Source organism: Ovis canadensis, chromosome 1, assembly GCF_042477335.2.
Source record: "Ovis canadensis isolate MfBH-ARS-UI-01 breed Bighorn chromosome 1, ARS-UI_OviCan_v2, whole genome shotgun sequence".
NCBI classification, from domain to species: Eukaryota; Metazoa; Chordata; class Mammalia; order Artiodactyla; family Bovidae; genus Ovis; species Ovis canadensis.
In genome coordinates this window covers 205584089-205604473 of record NC_091245.1, presented here as the reverse complement: position 1 = coordinate 205604473, position 20385 = coordinate 205584089, and the positions used below count along the sequence as shown (strand labels likewise).

General features: G+C 37.3%; 1 protein-coding gene across 7 annotated transcripts in view; it reads left to right on the top strand.

Annotated features, from left to right (window-relative positions):
• VPS8 (VPS8 subunit of CORVET complex) overlaps positions 1 to 20385 on the top strand; it is a 395845-nt gene that overhangs the window by 108124 nt on the left and 267336 nt on the right. For 5 of the 7 annotated variants that reach the window (XM_069558731.1, XM_069558750.1, XM_069558751.1 and 2 more), the window contains 6 exons: positions 3710 to 3947; positions 4738 to 4806; positions 10619 to 10749; positions 15751 to 15844; positions 18175 to 18207; positions 19168 to 19222. In XM_069558731.1, coding sequence (XP_069414832.1) covers positions 3795 to 3947; positions 4738 to 4806; positions 10619 to 10749; positions 15751 to 15844; positions 18175 to 18207; positions 19168 to 19222 — 535 coding nt within the window. In that variant the 5' untranslated portion in view covers positions 3710 to 3794. The remainder of the gene's footprint in view (positions 1 to 3709; positions 3948 to 4737; positions 4807 to 10618; positions 10750 to 15750; positions 15845 to 18174; positions 18208 to 19167; positions 19223 to 20385) is intronic. The other 2 variants (XM_069558721.1, XM_069558741.1) reach the window with 1 other exon arrangement.

The window sequence follows — 20385 nt, the reverse complement described above, 5'->3', positions numbered from 1 at the left end:
CAGTCTCCCCAACTCAAGACGCTGACCTCTACCATTCAGTTTATGTTTCGCTTGTTTGTGTTTAGTCACTCACTTGCGTCCACCTCTTGCGACCCCATGAGTAGCCCACTAGGTTCCTCTGTCCATGGAATTCTCCAGGCAAGAATACTGGAGTGGGTAGCCATTTCCTGCTTCAGGGAACCTTCCCCATCCAGGGATTGAATCCAGGTCTCCTGCATTGCAGGTGAATTCTTTACTGTCCAAGTCACCAGAGAAGTCGATTCAGTTCATGAGGAAACTTTGCTATTATTGTTATTATAAGAAGTATAGGCTTCCGGTAAGGTGACCTTTGGATATACTGAGCACTGGCTAGACTTTTACAAAAGTACCAGATCTTGTTTCAGGGTCTTTAAAAGAATTTGGAAATCTTGCAGTTTTAAATTTCTTGAATACTTGTTCTGTGTTCAGACATTATTCTAAATGCTTTACAGTCATTATATCGTATGTTCTTCACAGTAACTCTGCAAAATAGGTAATTGTATTCCTGAGAGTTGGGAGTCTTAATTGTGACTCTTTCCCCTCCCCGCCGCCAGAAAAGAAAAACTGGGGGACTATGTTGGCTTATGTAGCCTAAATGCTGGAAAGCTATGTCCGGAGCTAACATCCTACATAAAAGATGGGAACCTGGGGCCTGCATGATATCAGTACACTCTTTCCTCCTCTTCTCTGGTTCTGGTTATAGGTTGCTTTCATTCTTGAGCAAGAATGAAGTTTGTACCGAGAGAGTAAATTTTGTTGGTAGAGACAGTGACAGATGCATAATTGGTGTTGATATGTATTGAATAAATGACCTCCTTTTCTGCAGAATGGGGTGGGGTAGAGGTGGGGAATATTGCTTAGCCTTATTATACATTGTTTAACGAACAGCGGGAGTGGCTCTTCCTTACCAGTTGCATTTTGGTGCATCTTGGTGAAGGACCCTGGCTGTATTGTGCAGTCTTTGTTACTAGGGGCTTTTTTAATTGACAGCCTCCACAGGAAGCAAATAGTTTGAAAGAGCTTTCCCCAGAACAAGAGGTGATGCTCTGGGCAAGCAGCACAAATGGCCACAATATTTCATCTTACAGATATAGAAATAGAGGAGCTCAGAAAGGGTAGACTGATTGACCACGGTCATAGATAGGAACTGGTAAAGTCCAGATTCAGATATGATTTTAATTGACTCTTTGGTCTGTATTCTTTCCAGTTTGCCACCATATTACACTAATAGGAGCTCGGTGAAGTGAAGGTTGGAAATGAAGTAGGGTGGCATGGCAGGGTGACATTCTTTTTTCAGAGAATGCTTGATTTCTTGAAACTTCTTCAGCCTGGTATTGGAGTTCACAGATGCTGAGCTGTTTTGAGAACCTCTTATTAACTCCAGATAGAAGAGAGAAAAAGAGCCAGGAAAAAATTGTTTTCCTTTCAGAGTTATTTTGGGGACACAAATGTGAAGAGTGAAACGTTTTAGGTTATAGAGTTTAAAGTTTTTGTTATGTGTTTTTTTCCACTATCTTAAAAAATGTATAAGAATAAAACTTAACTGTCTTCTGGAAACATTGATTGTGAATATTTGTGCATATTTGTAAGCATCCCTTGACTAATTGAAATCATTTTTGCTAAGTGGTACAAATAAGAGGGAACTTTATTGAGAAGTAATTTGTCATGAGCCAATTCAGTCTTCTTTGAAGAAAGGCTCATAAAGGCTAATATTGCTCCTGCCTTTGGCTTATTGCAAAAGGAGAAGTACATTTAGTACCCGAGACTGGAAAGATACTTTCAAATGTTGCCAGACACAGAGTACCCTCAGTTATGTCTTCTAGGAATGTAGTCGATAGCATGTAGGCCAGAACCTCAGTCTGTCTTCTGTGACACGTGAAAGGAATTAATCTCTTCGGTAATACACAAATATACTAGCTACACAAATTGGTTTCAGCTCTTGAAAATCAGTCTTCATGAGTCTATGTCTTATGCATAGCAGATATTCATTTTAAAAAATTATAAAAATATCGAAGGAAGTGGAATTTACGTTAAGCACTTAAAAATGAGCCAACTCGTGCTGCTAAGTTGCTTCAGTCGTGTCTGACTCTGTGCGACCCCATAGATGGCAGCCCACCAGGCTCCCCTGTCCCTGGAAGTCTCTAGGCAAGAACACTGGAGTGGGTTGCCATTTCCTTGTCCAATGCATGAAAGTGAAAAGTGAAAGGGAAGTCGCTCTTAGCGACCCCATGCACTGCAGCCAACCAGGCTCCTCCATCCATGGGATTTTCCAGGCAAGAGTACTGGAGTGGGGTGCCATTGCCTTCTCCGAAAAATGAGCCTAACTAGATAAAATTGTCAGTAAGTTTTGGGCATGTTATTTTTAAAAGAACAATAACAACTAATTCTCAACTCCCTTTAAGAAAATTAATTCTTCCAGTGGCTCAGTGGTGGTTAGCTTTTTTTTTCTGCCTTCACTTCAGTAAGGAATAAGAGTAAGAGAAGTTTGTCTGGTGGGGAAGTTTGGTGGTACATGAGCACTTAGTTGCTCAATCACGTCTCTGACTCTTTGTGACCCCACAGACTGTAGCCCGCCAGGCTCTCCTGTCCATGGGATTTCCTAGGCAAGAACACTGGAGTGGGTTGCCATTTCCTTCTGCCGTCTATGGGTAGTATATCATTTGAGAAAGCTTCCTACTGAGAATTAGTGCTCATGGGGTACCTTGGAAAACACCTAGCCTAGAAAACAAAATTACCTTTGGTTTTATTATTATCATTACTGCAGCATTGTTTCTGTTTTCATATTTTTGTTTTTTTATTGTATACAGGCAGAGCTAAGTGATAAACGTTTTAAAGTTTGGTCACTTGTATCCTAATTATTAACAAAAAACATGTAAGGGCAAATTTAATGGTTAAACTATATATATTTTTTTCTGAGTATATTTTTAGTTTTTCAGAAATTTTGCAGACAGTTGTTTTCTAGACAGTTTTTCTTAAAGTAAAGCAGATTATGTTTCTTTTTGATATGATAGTGTATCATTTAGAGCTGTGAGAAAACAATTTGCATACATTTCTTTTTCTTTACTGTCTCTGCATTCCCTTAGCTAGCCTTCTTTCTAGAAATCTCTGGTCAGCCGTGGCGTTATTTTACACTGGTGTCATTGTTGCCTCCCCTAATAGAGCTGAGCCTTTAGATTTGCTAGCATCCTGTTAAGTGACTTGCTACCTGTTCTGGGCCCTCTGTGTCTACATGAAGTTTCCCTTAGAGGTCTCTGGCCCTGTCTGGATTTTGATGACGAAACTGGTCTATATGCTTGTCTTCACGGAGAACTGGAGATCTACTCAAGTTTGGGAATGTGAAGAAGGGGTTAACTGCAGGTTTCAGCACCAGTTACCCTCTTGTTCTTAGGTACATAAATCTGGTTGGTACCAGGTCTAGTGGTTGAGCTTGTCCTATGTCATCACTGTCATCAGATTTAGGACTTTGGGTGGTGGGCCATTTCCCAGACTCCTAAGTCAGATAGTCCTCCTTTGTGCTCCCATAAACCCCCCCCCCCCCGCCCCCATCATAGCTTGTACCCTAGGATATGATTTCTCTTTGTCTATAATCAGATGATTGAGTGAAATCAGTTTCCACAAAAGTCTGACCCAGTAAGTGTTTGGTATGTCCATTTGAGGAAATCTAAGTAATATATTTTTTCTTTTTTGAAAGGAGATCATCATTCAGTTCATCATGATCTGAGGCCAAAAAACAAAAACTTGCTTGGATTGACTGAATACAGTGATTAAAAGTAAACATGGAAAATGAACCAGACCATGAAAATGTGGAACAAAGCCTCTGTGCCAAGACTACTGATGAGGATCTGAACAAGTCTTTCAGTCTAGAAGCTTCACTTTCAAAATTCTCTTACATAGATCTGGACAAGGAACTGGAGTTCAGAAATGATCTGGTAAAAATTCAGCTTTTGTCAAGTGATGATGTTTAACCAGAATGTTGCTTAGAGTGCGTTTTATAATTCAAAGACTCTAAAGTCATCATTTCTGCATAGATTAATAGGCATCTATATACAGTTTTATGAAACAATACTCATTTCTATAGCTGATTATAGTTTATAAAACACTCTAATACATCTTCTCATTTGAGCTTCACAATGCTCTGATACTCCATTTTTACAGGGGAAGAAACTGAAGTGCAGCTATGTTAAATGATACCTCTATCATAGTGCTAGTGGTAGACTTACAATTCTTGTGCAGTGATTTTTTTTCCTCATTGATCTGATATCAATAGGTTTTTGTGACAATATGAATATTTAATAACAAGTTGTTTGACCTAATCATCCACCACCATAATTTATGAAATAATTAGGAAATTCAGTGTCAGACCTTTGTATATCTCTTATGACTTAGAAGTTTAGGGTTTGTCACAAGAAATGCTATTTTGTTTAAGAAAGCAGATGCCAAAGCCCTTCAACAGAAGCTTTCTGGAAAGGATTGTTAGGATGTTGTCATCAGTGCATATTTGTCCTTGATAAACTGAATATGTGGATAGAAAAGGAAACAGTTCTGTAGTTTTTTGACCTAACCCTTAATGTCATGAATTATTGAGTTGGCTTTCCGTGAGAAGAGTTTGGTGGTCTGTTTGTCTTCTAATGGATAATGGTTCTAATCAATTAAAACACCCTCCCAATTGTAAGAGGGAAAGCATTATTATGTGAGTATTAATTTCTTTTCTCTATTTAGATTGATGATAAGGAGTTCGATATTCCTCAGGTTGATACTCCTCCGACACTGGAAAGCATACTAAATGAAGTAAGCATATATTAACAGTCCCTGTTTTATCATGTTGATTTGAATACTTCCAGGTTATAGTGTATGTTTCCAGATCTGCATTGTCCAGTAAGGGAGCCAACAGTCACATGTGGCGATTTAAACTGATTACAGGTAAAGAAAAATTAAAAATCCATTTGCTCAGTTGTACAAGGCACACTTCAAGTAATTACATGTCACATGTGACTAGTGGCTATTGTAGTGGACAGCATAGATACCAAGAGTATGTCCATTATTGCAGAAAGTTCTAGATTGTGAGCTTTTCAGGGGCAGAAGCCATGTCTTGTTCATCTCTGTGCCCAGGATAATACCTCATACTTGGGCCGACTAAAGAAGTGTTTTATTAAGTGAGTTGAAATACTGAATTCATGACACTTTTGAGATTTGTATTATGTTTTGATAATGTCATCTCTACCAGTGATATTCAAATAGCTTGTCCTCAGGAGATATAAAAGCTTATCCGCAGCCTTGTAATGCACTTCATCACCCTTCTATATAAAGAAAATGAAGCCGCCATAGTTTATCTTGTGAATACCATCTCAATTAAAAAGTTTCTCAGAGCTCTGAAATGATGTTACTTTCTGAATTAGCAGATCATAAAGTCTATAAAGGAGCTCTTTGGAAGCACATGTTGAGGAAGTGTGCTAGCTTTTTTGTACCCTGCATTTGCTGACAGTTCTTCAACTCAGTCTTCTTGATCGTTTAACAACTTGCTTAAGACTCCCATTGGAAGTTTTAGCTCCTAATTTAAGAAAGATTTTAAAAAATCTGTTTCAGATCCATAGTTACATTTTGTAAAAGATGATGCAAAGATTCCTCAACAAAAATGCCCACTGGCCCCATAGGTGGGGTTGGGCCCTGGTTTGCTTTTTTTTCGCTCTGGCCCCTGTATTTCTTCTTTATCTATACTTTTAGGTTTATAGGCAGTACTATCTAGGATGCAAACTACTTTCTCTGTGAAGTACATCTTTTGTTCTTTTAAAATATCAGCTTGATGTCGCTGTTTCTTTGAATATATTTTTAAATGTTATGCTTGATCTGTATTAAGAAGACTTGGGCATTTAAAATTTTGACCAAGAAGGCTTTGGTCAAAAAGGCTCAATGAGAGTCTATCCTGTTAAAGTCATTTATTTATTGCTTTCTAATAGAGAGGAAATCTTTCATTTAGAGATGAAGAGATTAATTTGTCAGTTTTTATAACATGTTAATCACATAATTATTTCAGTTACAAAGTGGGAACTAAAAATAGTCTTAGAGGATGTGTACAAAGCCCTGTTTCTACATCTTTGTACAATAATGTCAAAGTAATGCTCTTATGAATGAGGCTGTAGTTTATAATGAAGGAAAGCTCTCTTTGCAGAATTTACATACCTACTAGTATCAGTAAGTATAATAATCACTAGCGGTTAACTGAGAAGATGATACTGTTATCTTCCTCACTAATCTGGGTGCCTTGTGCATTTGGGTCACAGTGTTAAATACTGCCTTTATGAAGTGCTCTGTGATTGTCTTTGATTTTGAGAGAAAAATAGGACTGGAAATTGGCTGGCTGTCACACCACCAGGGAGCGCAACAGGTGGACAAGTGAAAATAATTTAAATTGTAGACCATGAAGACTAAAAAGGGAAGAAGTATTGAGTGATTTTAAGAAAGAAAAGGGACAAAAGTAGAAAGTGTAAATAAGCACTTGCTCCAGGATATGTGGGGGCATATATCCTATAAAATTCATAAATAAACCTGAAGAGATGCTGGGAAGAAGTGGCCATCTATTTTACAGAAAGTTAGAGATTACTGAGACATGCTAAATCTCAGAACTTAGATCATGAAATAATGTTGCTGGGCCTTAGCATCCTTTGAAACTGCTACTTCTGAGGTTTTTAACATTGAAATTCCGTTCTCTAATAATAATCCTCCCCCATCCCTACATTCTCTTCCTTCCATTAAACCTCCTCTTTGCGCTCCTTAGGACCAAATCTCTTGATTCTGTTTAGTCCCCAGTGTTTGAGAGTAGCCCTGACTTCAGTTCTGCTGTTGGCTCATGCAGCCGGATATTTCTTTTGGACTTTTAATGGAGATATCACATACATAAAGAAAAAGTGCACAGGTCATAAGTGTATAGCCTGGTGAATTTTCACAAACAGAATTCTTCTTGTAACTGGATTCCATCTGAAGAAATAAAGCATTGCTAGCACCCCAGAAACTCCTCTTGTGCTCCTTTAGTATCGAACCCAGGATAATCACTGTCCTGACTTCTACCAGCATTGATTGGCTTGCTGGCTTTGAACTTCATAAAAATGGAATTATACAATATATGTTTTTGTGCATCTGACTTATTTCCCTTAATATTGTGTTTTTAGATTCATTTGTATTTTCCTGCATGTAGTTATTCATGCATTCCCTTTGCTGTGTAAAATACATACCATTTTTTATTCATTCTACTGTTTATGGGAAGTTTTATAATATGCAGTTTCTGGCCACTTTGACAAGTGCTGCTGTAAATACTTTTATTCATGTCTTCAGGCACCTACACACACGTGTACACACACACACATTTCTTCTGGGTATGTTCCTCAGTAGAATCGCGGCATCGTCAGATATGGGCATGGTCAGATATGGGCTTTGGTAGATACTGCTACAGGTTTCTCAAAGTGGTTGTGATAGTATATGCTTTCTGCAGCAATATATGGATATGGTTATATGTATAACCTGATATGTATTTCCATATCATGTATGGTTATATATATATACACACCATATCTTCATCAACTTTTAAATTTTTCTCTTTTTCACTTTAACCATTCATACCTAATAGGTGTGTAGTAGCATCACATCAGAGTTTTAATCTCAATTTAAGATTGATGAAATTGTGTTCCTTGACATATGTTGTAGCCTTTTGGATATCTGTTTTGTGAATTGCTTTTTCATGTGTTTTGCCCTTTTTCTGTTGAGTTGATTTTTAAGGTATTTTTTAGGAGTTCTTTATATGTGATGTATCTAAGCTTTCTATTAGATGTATGTATTGCAAATATCTTCTTCCATTCTGTGGGTTACTTTTTCCCTCAGTTAATGGTTTCTTTGGATGAGCAGAAGTTCTTAGCAGTAGTTCAGCTTACTAAGTTTTTCCATTTTTGTTAGCTTTTTGCTGCATCCTATTGAAGAAAATTTTGCAAATTTCAAGGTTATGTTGATGCCATCTTATTTTAAAATCTTTATTGTTCTACCTTTTACATTAGATCCGCAGTTCATGTAAAATGTGTGTGTGTGTGTGAGGTATGTGGCAGCAGCGCTTACTGAGCACCATTTTCTGTGGGGTCACTTTTTGTTTTAAATCAGGTGATCGTATATGGTGGGTGTGATTTCATTGGTCTTTCTGTACTTGCCCCAATATCACAGTCTGTTTGAACCTTTATAATAGGTCTCGATATCCAGTAGGTTCAAATCTTCCAGCTTGGTTGTTCTTTAAGATTGCCTTGCTTATTCTTAGTCTTTTGCATTTCTATGTAAGTTTTAGAATCACTTTATTGGTTTACACACACACATACCAGGTGAAATTTGATAGGATTGTGTAGATTCTACACATCAGTTTGTGAGAATTGATATCTCTACCGTGTAGCTTCCATGGTGGCTCAGTTGGTAAAGAATCCACCTGCAATGCAAGATACCCTGATTTGATTCCTAAGATCCCTGGAGGAGGGCATGGCAACCCACTCCAGTATTCATGCCTGGAAAATCTCCATGGACAGAGGAGCCTGGCAGGCTGCAGTTCATGGGGTCTCAAAGAGTCGGACACAACTGAGCGACTAAGCACAGCACACACTGTGAAGCTAGTAATTTTAAATTCGGCCTCACTGATACCCTTAATTATCTTCCTCATTTTTTCCCCCCTACTTAATCCCGTAAGCCCTCAACCCTGGCTTAATTTAGCTAATCTATTTTCTTTAATTATATCCCTGGGCTGCTTAAGAAAATCAAATAAGATTCTGGCTGACTCTCTTGCTTAAGACCTTGGTTCTGCATTTCATTTATGAGTTGTTTCCGTTCCCTTTCCCTAAGGCAGTCCTTCCATTCTTGCACAGCTCTCAAGTAACACAGTGCTCCTTGCAAACCTTCATCCTGTTCTTAGCACTCCATTTGTATGTGGAGATATCTGAAAAACATTTGAAAATGTGGCCTAAACCTCAAGAGAAATGTTGGTACTAAAGATACAGATTTTGGAGTCCTGAGCATGACATGGTATTTGAAGCTATAGGTGTGGATTAGCTTGTTCATACAGAAAGTGTATGAAGTAGCAAGAGCCAACATCCAAAAATATAATCCTGGGGAACAAAATCACTCAAAGGTTGCACTGAAGAGAAAGCAGAGAACATGACTAATGGAAGAGACCACATAAGTTGAAGGAACAGTAAAGAGAAGCATTGGAAACTAAGGGAAGAGAAAATTCCCAGAAGTGAGGCTTGGCCAGTGGTATTACTTGATGCAAAGGGGGCAGTAGCATGCTGAAGGAAGATAGGCTGGCAGAGTTGACTGGTAACTTCAAGAGTAGTACTCAGTAGCCAGTAATGGGTCGAGAAAGTGGAGTGTGGCCTGCGGTCTTAAGAACGTGGATAGAAATAAGGGAGAAGGTAGTCCAGCTGAAACCGAAGGTATGATCAGAACTTTTTTCTCTAATGTCTGCTGCCTAGAGTCAGCTTGTTTGAAGGTAGACTTATTTTGCTTTATTTCCTGTTCTTTCTTAACTCAATTAGTAGTATTACCTTTTGCCTAGTTGCTCTAGCTAGAATCCTTGGAATCTTTTTGACTTCTTTCTTTCTTTTTTTTTTTTTGACTTCTTTCTTAAACTTAACCCCCTCTGCCCCCTGCAAAACACTGTTTAAATGGTAAGCAGGAATCTTCAATGACCTCAGTAATGTCTCCTTATTCCTTCTCTTGGCCCTTTCAGCTGCATTCCTAGACTGAACTCTTCTGTCTTTCCTTGACATTGCAGTAGCCTTTTCCTGGTTCTTATTAGTCTCCATGCCCCAGTCTTCCCCTCTACTCTCATTCATCTTCATTCTACCCCATTTATCTTCTTAAACATGATTCTCATCATGTGTCGATTTCTTAGACATCTTGCCTTCCAGCTGCCTGCGGTATGCAGTACGTTAATTTATTAAGTAAATGAGTACTGATTGTGTGTCCGGCATTGTACTAGGCACTAGGAATGCAGTGGTGAATGTGGGACCTCCTGTCACCTAGCTTAATGAAATATAAAGCTTTTTACAATGTGGGTCCCAGCTTATGTTTCTAGGAGTATCTCCAACTCCTTGTATACTCTGCTCATCTTAGACTACTTCCTTTTTTACCGGCACAATCCATATTATGAAATCACTGTGTTTGCACATGCTGTTGCCAACCCAGAATGCCTTTCTTCTGTTTGTCATGTTTATTAAGGCATACTATTTATAGTCAGGTGGTATTTATTTTCTTCAGTCAGCCACTGGCTGTTAGTTACCTAGTAAAGCACCTAGACAAGTTTGAATATGAAGAAATATTTGGCAATTAAGAATATAATCTGCATAACTGCTCCTACTTCTTTCAGCTACAAGAAATAATTTTTTGGAGTGAAAAAAGTAGGGAGAGATATCGAGAGTTGAAATGTAATTCTGTACTGTGCCTCTCTGGTCAATAGCAATGCATGGAAAAGGGATGGAAAACAGAGTAAGCATGTGTTTATTTGGAGAAACCCATTAATGCCTGTTTGACTTATAGAGTATTTGGACTTTTGAATTTATGTATCCATATTCTTCTAATTTAGACTGATGATGAAGATGAATCTTTTGTTCTTGAAGATCCCACATTGTTAAACATTGATACTATTGATTCTCACTCTTATGATACTTCATCTGTGGCAAGCTCAGATAGTGGTGACAGGACCAACTTAAAAAAGTAAGTATTCTTTTTTTTTTCCTTAAAGTTGAAGTATAGTTGATATACAGAGTTGTGTTGATTTCTGCTGTATAGCAGGAGTGACTAAGTTATACATATACATACATTCTTTTTCATATTCTTTTCCATTATCCCAGGATATTTCCAGTATCCCAGGAGAGTGAATGTAGTTCCCTGTGCCATACCGTGGGACCTTGTTGTTTATCCACTCTTTATGTAATTCTACTAACCGCAAACTCCCAGTCCATCCCTCCCCAACCCTTCCACCCACTTGGCAACCGCAAATCTGTTTTCTTGTCTGTGAGTCTCTTTCTGTGTCACAGATAGATTCATTTGTGCCATATTTTAGATGCCACATAAAGGTGATATCATATTGGTATTTGTCTTTCTTTTTCTGACTTAATTCACCTGATGTGATAATCTGATTGCATCCATGTTACTGCAAATGGTGTTATTTAATTCTTTTTTTTTTTAATGACTGAGTAGTCTTCCAATGTATGTAGGTACCACATCTTTATCCATTCATCTGTCATTGGACATTTAGATTGTTTCCATGTCTTGGGTCTTGTGAGTAGTGCTGCTGTGAACGTAAGGGTGCATGTGTCTTTTTGAATTATAGCTTTGTCTGGCTGTATGCCCCAAAATAGGATTGCTGGATCATATGGTAATTCTATTTTTAGTTTTCTGAGGAACCTTCATACTGTTTTCAACACTTGTAGACTTTTAATGATGGCCATTCTGACTGGTGTGAGGTGTTATCTCATTGTGGTTTTGGTTTACATTTCTCTAATAGTTAGTGATGTTGGGCATCTTTTCATGTGTTTGTTGGCTATCTATATGTCTTTGGAGAAATGTCTGTTTAGGTTTTCTGTCCATTTTTCGATTGGTTTTTCTTGTTGTTCTTGAGTTGTATAAGCTGTTTATATATTTTGGAAATTACACCCTTGTTGGGTGTATCATTTGCCAATATTTTCTCCCATTCTGTAGGTTGTCTTTTCATTTTGCTTAAGGTTTCCTTTGCTGTACAAAAAGCTTGTACATTTGATTATGTCCAATTTGTTTATTTTTGTTTTTATTTCTTTTGCCTTGGGAGATCAAAGAAAACATTGGTACTATTTATGCCATAGAATGTTCTGCCTATGTTCTCTTTTAGGAGTTTTATGGTGTTGTGGCTTATGTGTAAGTCTTTAAGCCATTTTGAGTTTATTTTTGTGCATGATGAAAAGGTGTGTTCTATCTTCATTGCTTTATATACATCTGTTCAGCTTTTTCAGCACCACTAAGCTGAAGAGGCTTTTTCCCCCCCATTTTATATTCTTGCCTTCTTTGTCGAAGATTAACTGACTGTAGGTATATGGGTTTATTTCTGGCTCTCTGGTAAGTATTCATTTACATCACACTTGTATATAATATGGTCTGCTGAAGCCCTGCATGGAAAGTAGTGGAAATGAAGTGCTTGTTAGACCTTGAAGATTTTGGTACTGCTGAGAGGAGAGCATAAGAAGGTGGGTACCGTGCCAGTCTTCTGCAGCTCCAGGCTGTGTGCTCAGTCACTCAGCTGTGTCCAGCTCTTTGCATGGACTGTAGCCCACCAGGCTCCTCTGTCCGTGGAATTTTCAGGGAAGAACACTGGAGTGCCATGCCATTTCCTCTTCTAGGGATCTTTCCTGACTCGGATCATCTCCTGTATTGGCAGGCGGATGCTTTACCACTAGCCCCACCTGGGAAGCCCCCAGTAGGAAGCCAAGTATAGCCAGGGAGCCCCAGAAGCAGAAGAGCCTTTAGAGGGCGCACACGTCAGACCTGGAGCAGTGTCCGTGGTGGAAATGTGGAGCTGTGTGGGAAAGGTGGTGGGAGTCACCTCACCAGCCTTCTGTTCCCTCCGCTCCTTCCTCCACCACCTTCCTCCCGCTGTCTAAGGACAGCGCCAGCATTTCTTCATTCCCTTGGAGTGGGTTCAGAGGAGAGTTGCAAAGATGATTAAAGATTTGGGAAAAGGACTTCTAACCCTAAATAGCTTCATTTTGGCTGCTTTCACCTTCCACATTCTTGGAGAGCACATGAAAAGGAAGGAGAAGTGGAGGAAGCATAATGTAAATGGTTTATTGAATTCATGTGTAACTTTAATGTTGATAACTTGTCGGTGTATTTTTCTTCAACTTTTTAAATTTTGCCCGTATCAGGGCTGTATTCCTTAGGTTGTCAACTCTTGTGAAATAGGGGCCGTGGCTGGGTATACTAACTTGTTCATCAGTTTTTTTCTACAACTGAACTTTGTTCTGCTTTATTGAGATATAATTGACATACAGTACTGTGTAGATTTAAGGTATACAGTGTAATTCTTTGATATGTGTATATTAGCACAGGAAGGTTACTTAACACTTTTATCACCTCACATAATTATAATTTTTTTCTGGAGTAAGAAAATCAAAGATCTACTTTCTTAGTAACTTTCAAGTATATAACAGTGTTAATGGTAGTCACTACACTGTAGATTAGATCTCTTAGAACTTATTCATCTAAAAACTGTAAGTTTATACCCTTTGACTAGTATCTCTGTATTTCCCCCAGCCCTTGGATGTCACTATTCTAGTCTCTGTTTCTATGAGTTGCTTTTTAAAAGGTAGTGATTTTGTTTCTTTTGGGTGTATAGCCAAGAAGTGGGATTGCTGGATCACATGGTAGTTCTATTTTTAATTTTTTGAGGGACCTCCATGCTATTTTCCATCGTGGCTGCACCATTTACATCCCTACCAACAGTGTCCAGGGACACTGTTGCATCCCCACCAACTCTTTTCTTTTGTTGTTTTGATAATAGCCATACTAATGGGTATGAGGTGATACCTTATTGTGGTTTTCATTTGCATTTCCCTGATAATCAGTGATGTTGAGCACCTTTTCATGGACCTATTGGCCATCTGTATGTCTTCCTTGGAAAAATACCTATTTAGGTCCTCTGCCCGTTGTTTTTTTTGCTCCCGAGTTGTAAGAGTTCTTTTTATATATTGGTTATTATGGGGTTAAGGGTTTGCAGATACTTTTCCCTGTTCGATAGCTGCCTTTTATGTTTTGATTGCTTCTTTAGCTGTGCAGAGGCGTTTTAGTTTGATGTAGTCCTATATATATACTTATATATATATATATATATATCTCATATGTGTATTCACTTTTGTTGCTTGTGCTTTTGGTGTCACACATAACTAAAAAAATCTATGCCAGTACCACTGTCAGGGGGTTTTCTGTTTGCTTTTTCCTAGGAGTTTTGTGGTTTGAGGTCTTATGTTTAAGTCTTTAAGCCATTTAATCTTTGTGAGTGGTATAAGACAGAGATATGGTTTCCTTCTGCATGTGATTACCCGGTTTTCCTAGCACCGTTTGTTGAGGAGAGTATTCTCTCCTTACTGAGTGTTCTTGGCTCCTTTGTCAAATATTGGTTGACCATATATGCAAGTGGTTATTTCTGTGCTCTCTATTCTGGTTATTGATCTATGTCTTTTTTAATGTTAGTGCCATACTGTTTTGGTTACTGTAGTTTATAATATAGTTTGAAATCAGACTTTGTTCTTTTTTCTTAAGATTACTTTGGCTGATTGAGATCAGTTGTGTTTCTATAAACTAACAATGAAATATATAAAAAATAATAAAAATCACATTTACAGCAGCATCAAAAGCAATGAAGTACTTAGGAAGACGTTTAGGAACAAGGAGGTGAAAGAGTTGTACACTGAAAGGTAAAATACATTGATAAATTAAAGAAGACAAATGGATGGAAAGCTTTTCCATGTTCATGGATTAATTAAAATGTTCATACTACCCCTACCTATGTATAGATTTAGGTAGTCCCTATCAGAATCTCAATGACATTTTTTCACAGAAAGGCAATCCTAAAATTTGTATGGAATCACAATAACTTAAATGTTTTTGATGATTTGCTCACTAACCTGCTTAAAAGCTGTGGTGTCATCTTTTTGCCCACATAGTAATGTCCGAATTGCTTTGTGTGGTGTCAGTCTGAAGCCTGCTTACTATTTTGATGTAAACGCTGAGCACTCCCACTTCTGCCTCCTGGCCCATGCCTTTGGTGTACTCACAGTCCCCACACACACTGTACACCATTACATCTTCATATTTTTGCTTGTGCTTTTTTTTTTGTTGTTGTTCGACAGACTCCTGGTTATCCATTAAGGCCAAATCAGATGTCTTCTCTTTTCTATAGCTGTCCCTGATATCCCCTTTAATAAACAAGATTTAAACTCTTTATTTTGTTTCTATCATGCTTTATTCATTTTTCTTTTCTAAAATTTATCCTATAATTTGAGTGAGTTACTCATTAGTCCCTCTAGCTAGGATATGAGAGCCTCAAGAGTGGGAACTTTGAGCTTTTTATATTTGTATCCCCAGAACATACTTTTAGTCATGAAAGCCAGGTGTTCAGTGAAAGGGAGTAGGTGTTCCGTGTTTGGTAAAAGCTTAAAGAAGTATTTTTTGTATAGTGATGAGTAGGGTAAGCGAAAGGAGCTGTTAGTAGGAGCATCAGAGAATGAGTAATGAGTAGGACATTTGAGGCGGTTGGTTGGGAGAATGAGAGGGTTGTTACAGACAACAGTAGCGCAAGAATGGTTGCAAAGGTGGAAGGCAGGTAGAGGTAATGTAGACCAGGAAGCAGGGCTTCTCTATAGGCGACCTTCTGATGAGTAGCACAGCCGTTTGCTGCAGTTATTAAGGTGAGCAAGGAATAGGTTGAATCTGTGAAGAAGAGATGGTGGCTTTATTCATTTTCCTGCTGTGCTTCTCTGAGGTTCAGGGTGAATTTAGTGTAACATTTTAATGTGAGACTGTTACACTTTATACGTCTTCAGAAAACAGAGCTAACAAATGCAGTATTGCTTTCTGCTTTTCTTGTTTTTATTTACTTTTTCTTCTTTCAAAGCTTTAAAGACCTTGCCTTTTCAGTTTTTATTTTCTGTTCGTAAACGTTTTCCTTTTTTTTTTTTCTTAAAGAAAGAAGAAATTACCTGATTCTTTTTCACTCCATGGATCAGTTATGCGACATTCACTTTTGAAGGGAATTTCTGCCCAGATAGTGTCTGCAGCTGTAAGTATTTTGTTCTCTTCCCCCAGGTTTATAACCTGCAATGGCATAATGAAGCAGGAATGAGCATAAAACAAAGCACAGCACTTCTCTTGGCCCGAGGCTTAAGAAAAACAGAATCTGGCTTTCATGGGTTTTGTGTGATTATTTTTGACTCATAAGACATAGCTACACATTTTGACATAGAAATTAGTGCAGCCATGAAATAAAGGTCTGCCTGGAGTCTCGGGTGTGCCTAAATGAAATATGGCAGCAAGCCTAAAAGAAACGCTATCTGCCTTTTCTTTAAATTCCTTTTCAGTTTAGTTGCCATCTTGTGTATTTGGTTGAGGTAGAGCGATTTTTTTTTTTTAGTGTTTTCATATGGAGGAATGATTGATCAGAATCTTTTACAACTGAGTGATGTTTTTATAATTCACAAAAGTCTTTTCCTGTACCTTATTTCATATACTCTTACAACTTTGAAAGTAGGGAAAGCCATATCCTATTTTACAAATGAGAAGACAGACTCAGAGGTGATATTAACTTGTCTTACATCATTGGGTTAGGAGATAGCAGAGCAATTACTCAAAATTGGGGGTTTTTGGCTCCAAGTCTAGTGCTGGTTTTGTTGTGAAACGGGGGTGGTATTGGTGAAAGTGGCCAGTGTGTAATGGCTGGAACAGAGTATCTGTGTCTGTTTTGAAAATGGTTTGGAGCACTGGATTAGTGTGAAAATATTTAATAGTCCATTAAGACAATAGATGCTGATTCTGGTATGTTTATCAAATTTTCCTTTGGCCTCGAGGCTTATAGTTTTACGTAGTCTTTCGGTTTTGGTTTTCTGAATTCAATATATAGATTCTATAAGTAATAGTAATAATAATGATGTTGATATGAATAGTGACTCATATCCCAGGAACTTTGATATGTTTTTATGTTCTTTTCATGGAGTTTAGTCAGTGTTTTGCATAGTCAGTTTGGACAAAGTTTTATTTTTTATGAGGGTAAGAGATTGATACAGAAGTGGATCATGACACCATAGCCACATTGTAATTTTTGGGTTTATCAGTGAAAGCTCTTACTGCAGAACCACCCCCCCGCCCCCTGCAAACCAGAACAAACAAACAAAAAACCCCCAAAAACAACAAAAAAGGAAAAAGTGTTCTCTGTGGGCATTTGGTATATCCTGGCCCAACTCATATATCATGAATTCAATTTAAATAGAGAGATAGGCAAGCAATGGAGGAAACCTAGGCAATTGTCCTTCCTCTTTTAGGTGGAGAGTAACTCATATTTGCTAGAATGGGAACCACCTGTTGAGGATTACATTTCCATGACGTTTTCTGAATTTAATCCTTATGTAGGTGATGAAATTCATTCCTTTCAAAATCAAGATGAACCAGAACAGTCATTTGACCCACCTGTGCAGTTTTAAAAATATTTTGAATAATGGAGACTGAACTAAAACTCAGACATTGAACAATGATTAGATAAATCTGTTATTTAAAAGGGTTTCTCTTTTCTCTTGAAGAGGAGGGAAAAGTTCTAATAAATCCCAGAGTGTTTGCATTCTGTTCTTATTTCATTGCCATGGCTGAGCTCCTTTGGTATGTTAAAATGAAAACTGCTTTTCTTGTGACAGTCTTCATATTTTGTTTTTCTAATTCTGGATTACCAGCTCAATTTAAATTGTATGCTTTTCTGTGATGGTTGGTTTATTAACATGTAAAGCTAGTTATATTTTGGGGTATCTCCTCTGAATGGCTGTTTAGTAATGCCTTCAGCCATGTGGATAGTGATGTTATTAGGGCTTCCTAGGGTGTTGACCATCATAGCCTTGTAGTCTATTCCTGGAGAACACTTAGGAGAGATGAAACTTTTGGAGTTGTGAACTTTGTTGTTTAATTTTGGAATCCTCCTCAAGGTAATATGACATGGGATTATATTTAAAATTGACTCAAATTAAAGTGTATTTATCATTTTATGATCACCTAAGATAATGGAGGTACCTTAAGATAGTGATTTTGTAAAATGTGTCCATTGCATAAAAATTTCCTAAGAAAAAGCAAATTCCTGGCACTATCCCAGACCTACTGACTTGGAATCTAGTTCTAGCAGTGTAGCTAGGGATCTGCATTTTAACAGATATTCCCGGTGACTCTGATGCTCCTTGACTTTTGAGAATCACTATCCTAAGCTGTAACATCAGTGCTAAAATTCTGTAGTTGGGGGCGAAAGTGATGGCTCCACCTCTTGTCTGAATTATACATGTAAAGAGAGGGCCTTTACCTTTTTTTTGGTTTAAAAGTGGAAATATCTTTTCAAATACTTTATTTTTAAATTTTATTTAGGACAAAGTAGATGCTGGCTTGCCTACAGCAATTGTAAGTATACTTTAAATAATCTTTTAAAGGTAAGCTTTCTATTACTGGGTTTTCTTAGATTTATTCTTCTGATACTCAGTTATTACATACATTTTATGAGAATAAATTCATATGTCATTTACTGCCAGCAATCATTTAAAATTTATTCATGTTGGAATATTCTTTTTGTTTCTAGTGTATTGTTACTCTTCAGTTTTGTTTTTTGAGATGCATTTAATGGGATACTGATTAGCCCTTTTCCAGATTTATTAAATGTGGTACTATCCTACCCAAGTACATTTGCTCCTTCTGTGACTTGACCTCCTTTTGGTTATAGGGAGTGGAAACAGTTCGGTAAAATGACTTTGTGGTAAATAGTACATTTAACAGCTCTGAGCTCCATTGCCAAGCTTGCCAAATAGTAAATCTGTGGGGGTGATTATAGAGAACTGGGGGATATTGAAAGCACACTAGTGCCCTCTTTCCTATTTTCAACTATTTCCAGCTGCCTCCTGTAGCTCTCTTATTAGTCAGTCAATTGGTGAGGGAAGTGGGCTGAGTTTTGAGTATTTCTGGCGCCTTTTGGCTCTTGTGAATGAGCTGGGGAAGGTCTTTCCTGTCCTTTTCCCACACCTCATAGGAGGCTCGTGGTTGGGTAGCATAAGTGCCTTTACTTTGGACCCTTGAACTTTTTTTATTTTAAATTGCTTTAGAGGAAGTTAAGTGGCATGTTTTTACCTATAATGTTGAACATATGATATTTTAGTATTGTTACCCTTAGAGTAAATTTAGAGGGATGCCAAGAAATAAGATGTTCTGAGTTTTATCTTGCATTTTGCCTCCTAGATGAAATTTTCCTTATTTATAATAGTTGGTATGTTATCTGGTGTCTAGAGGAAAGAAGACCAACAAATTTAATTCTGATTATTTCAAGATCCTTGATGTAATGTTTTAAAATATAATCTTCTCTTTTGTTCTCAGGCAGTATCCAGTTTGATAGCAGTGGGTACATCTCATGGATTGGCCTTAATATTTGGTAAATTTTCTAGCTGCATATTTTAAATATTAAGTATTTGAGTTTTTAAAAAGATAATGTCTCTTAATCACAGTTTTTATAGTAAACTTTATTTTTCTGAAAAATGCCAGAAAAACTTGAAGAGTACCAATGAGCATTTTTATAGTTAAAAATTGCTTGACTCAGCTTCATTTTGTTGCTCATTGTAAGTTTATTTTCTTCTCTCTGAATTTATAAGCTATCATATCATATACCATTTGACTCTCTGCAGACCTAGACAAAAAGAATGTATAGTTGAGAGTGACAAGGTTTGTCATTTTGTCTGCCTCTGGTTTGTGGTGGTGGTAATTTTTTTATTCTGAATCATATCTGAGTAGTAAGTATTTGCAAAGATCTTCAGGGAAAGATTTCCAGGCTTTCTCAGTAATTTTCAGTAACTCTTAACTGATAGTAAGGTTTTTTCATTTACATTGTAAATCCCTCTAAACTGAAAGTTTTTTTAGCCCATAATCACTTAATTTTTTGGGTTGAGATGAGAACTTTTGTTAGTTTTATTTTTATAGTATGTGATAATCCTAAGTATTTTTTTTTCCTCTATGAGACTAAATAACCCTGATTTTCATCTTTCTTTGCTTTTGCCCTCAATACTAAGAGCAAAACATTTTGTTCTGTTTAAATACTACTAGAAAATCTTTTCCTGTCATTTTTAGTGTTCTCATGGATTTTAAAGCTTTTGGAACTCTCTCAAATGGAATTCCTGATGACACTGTATTTTAGTAAGGATGCTACAGAATATTGTTTATGGAATACCTGGGAACACCTTAATAGCAGAACCATAATTTGATCTTTGTGGGCCTTGCATCTTTATCATGAGTGAATAACTAGTCATTTTCCCTTGTTTTTGAATAATTTGACTTCCAAGTTTTCCATTATACCAGAAGCCTATTCATCATGTGATTTTAACATCTAATCTTTTCAAAGGTGATGGATACAAATTATTTCCTGGAGATGAAAAAAATGGAAACAAAAAATACAATTCTCTAGAGAAAACTTTAAATTGATTCTTTAATTGTTTCTCTTATTCCACAATATGTGTTCATTATAAATTTAGATGAGCAAAAGATTGAAGATATACCAAAATCTGCCATCCAGAAATAATTCCTAACATTTCTATATGACCTTGT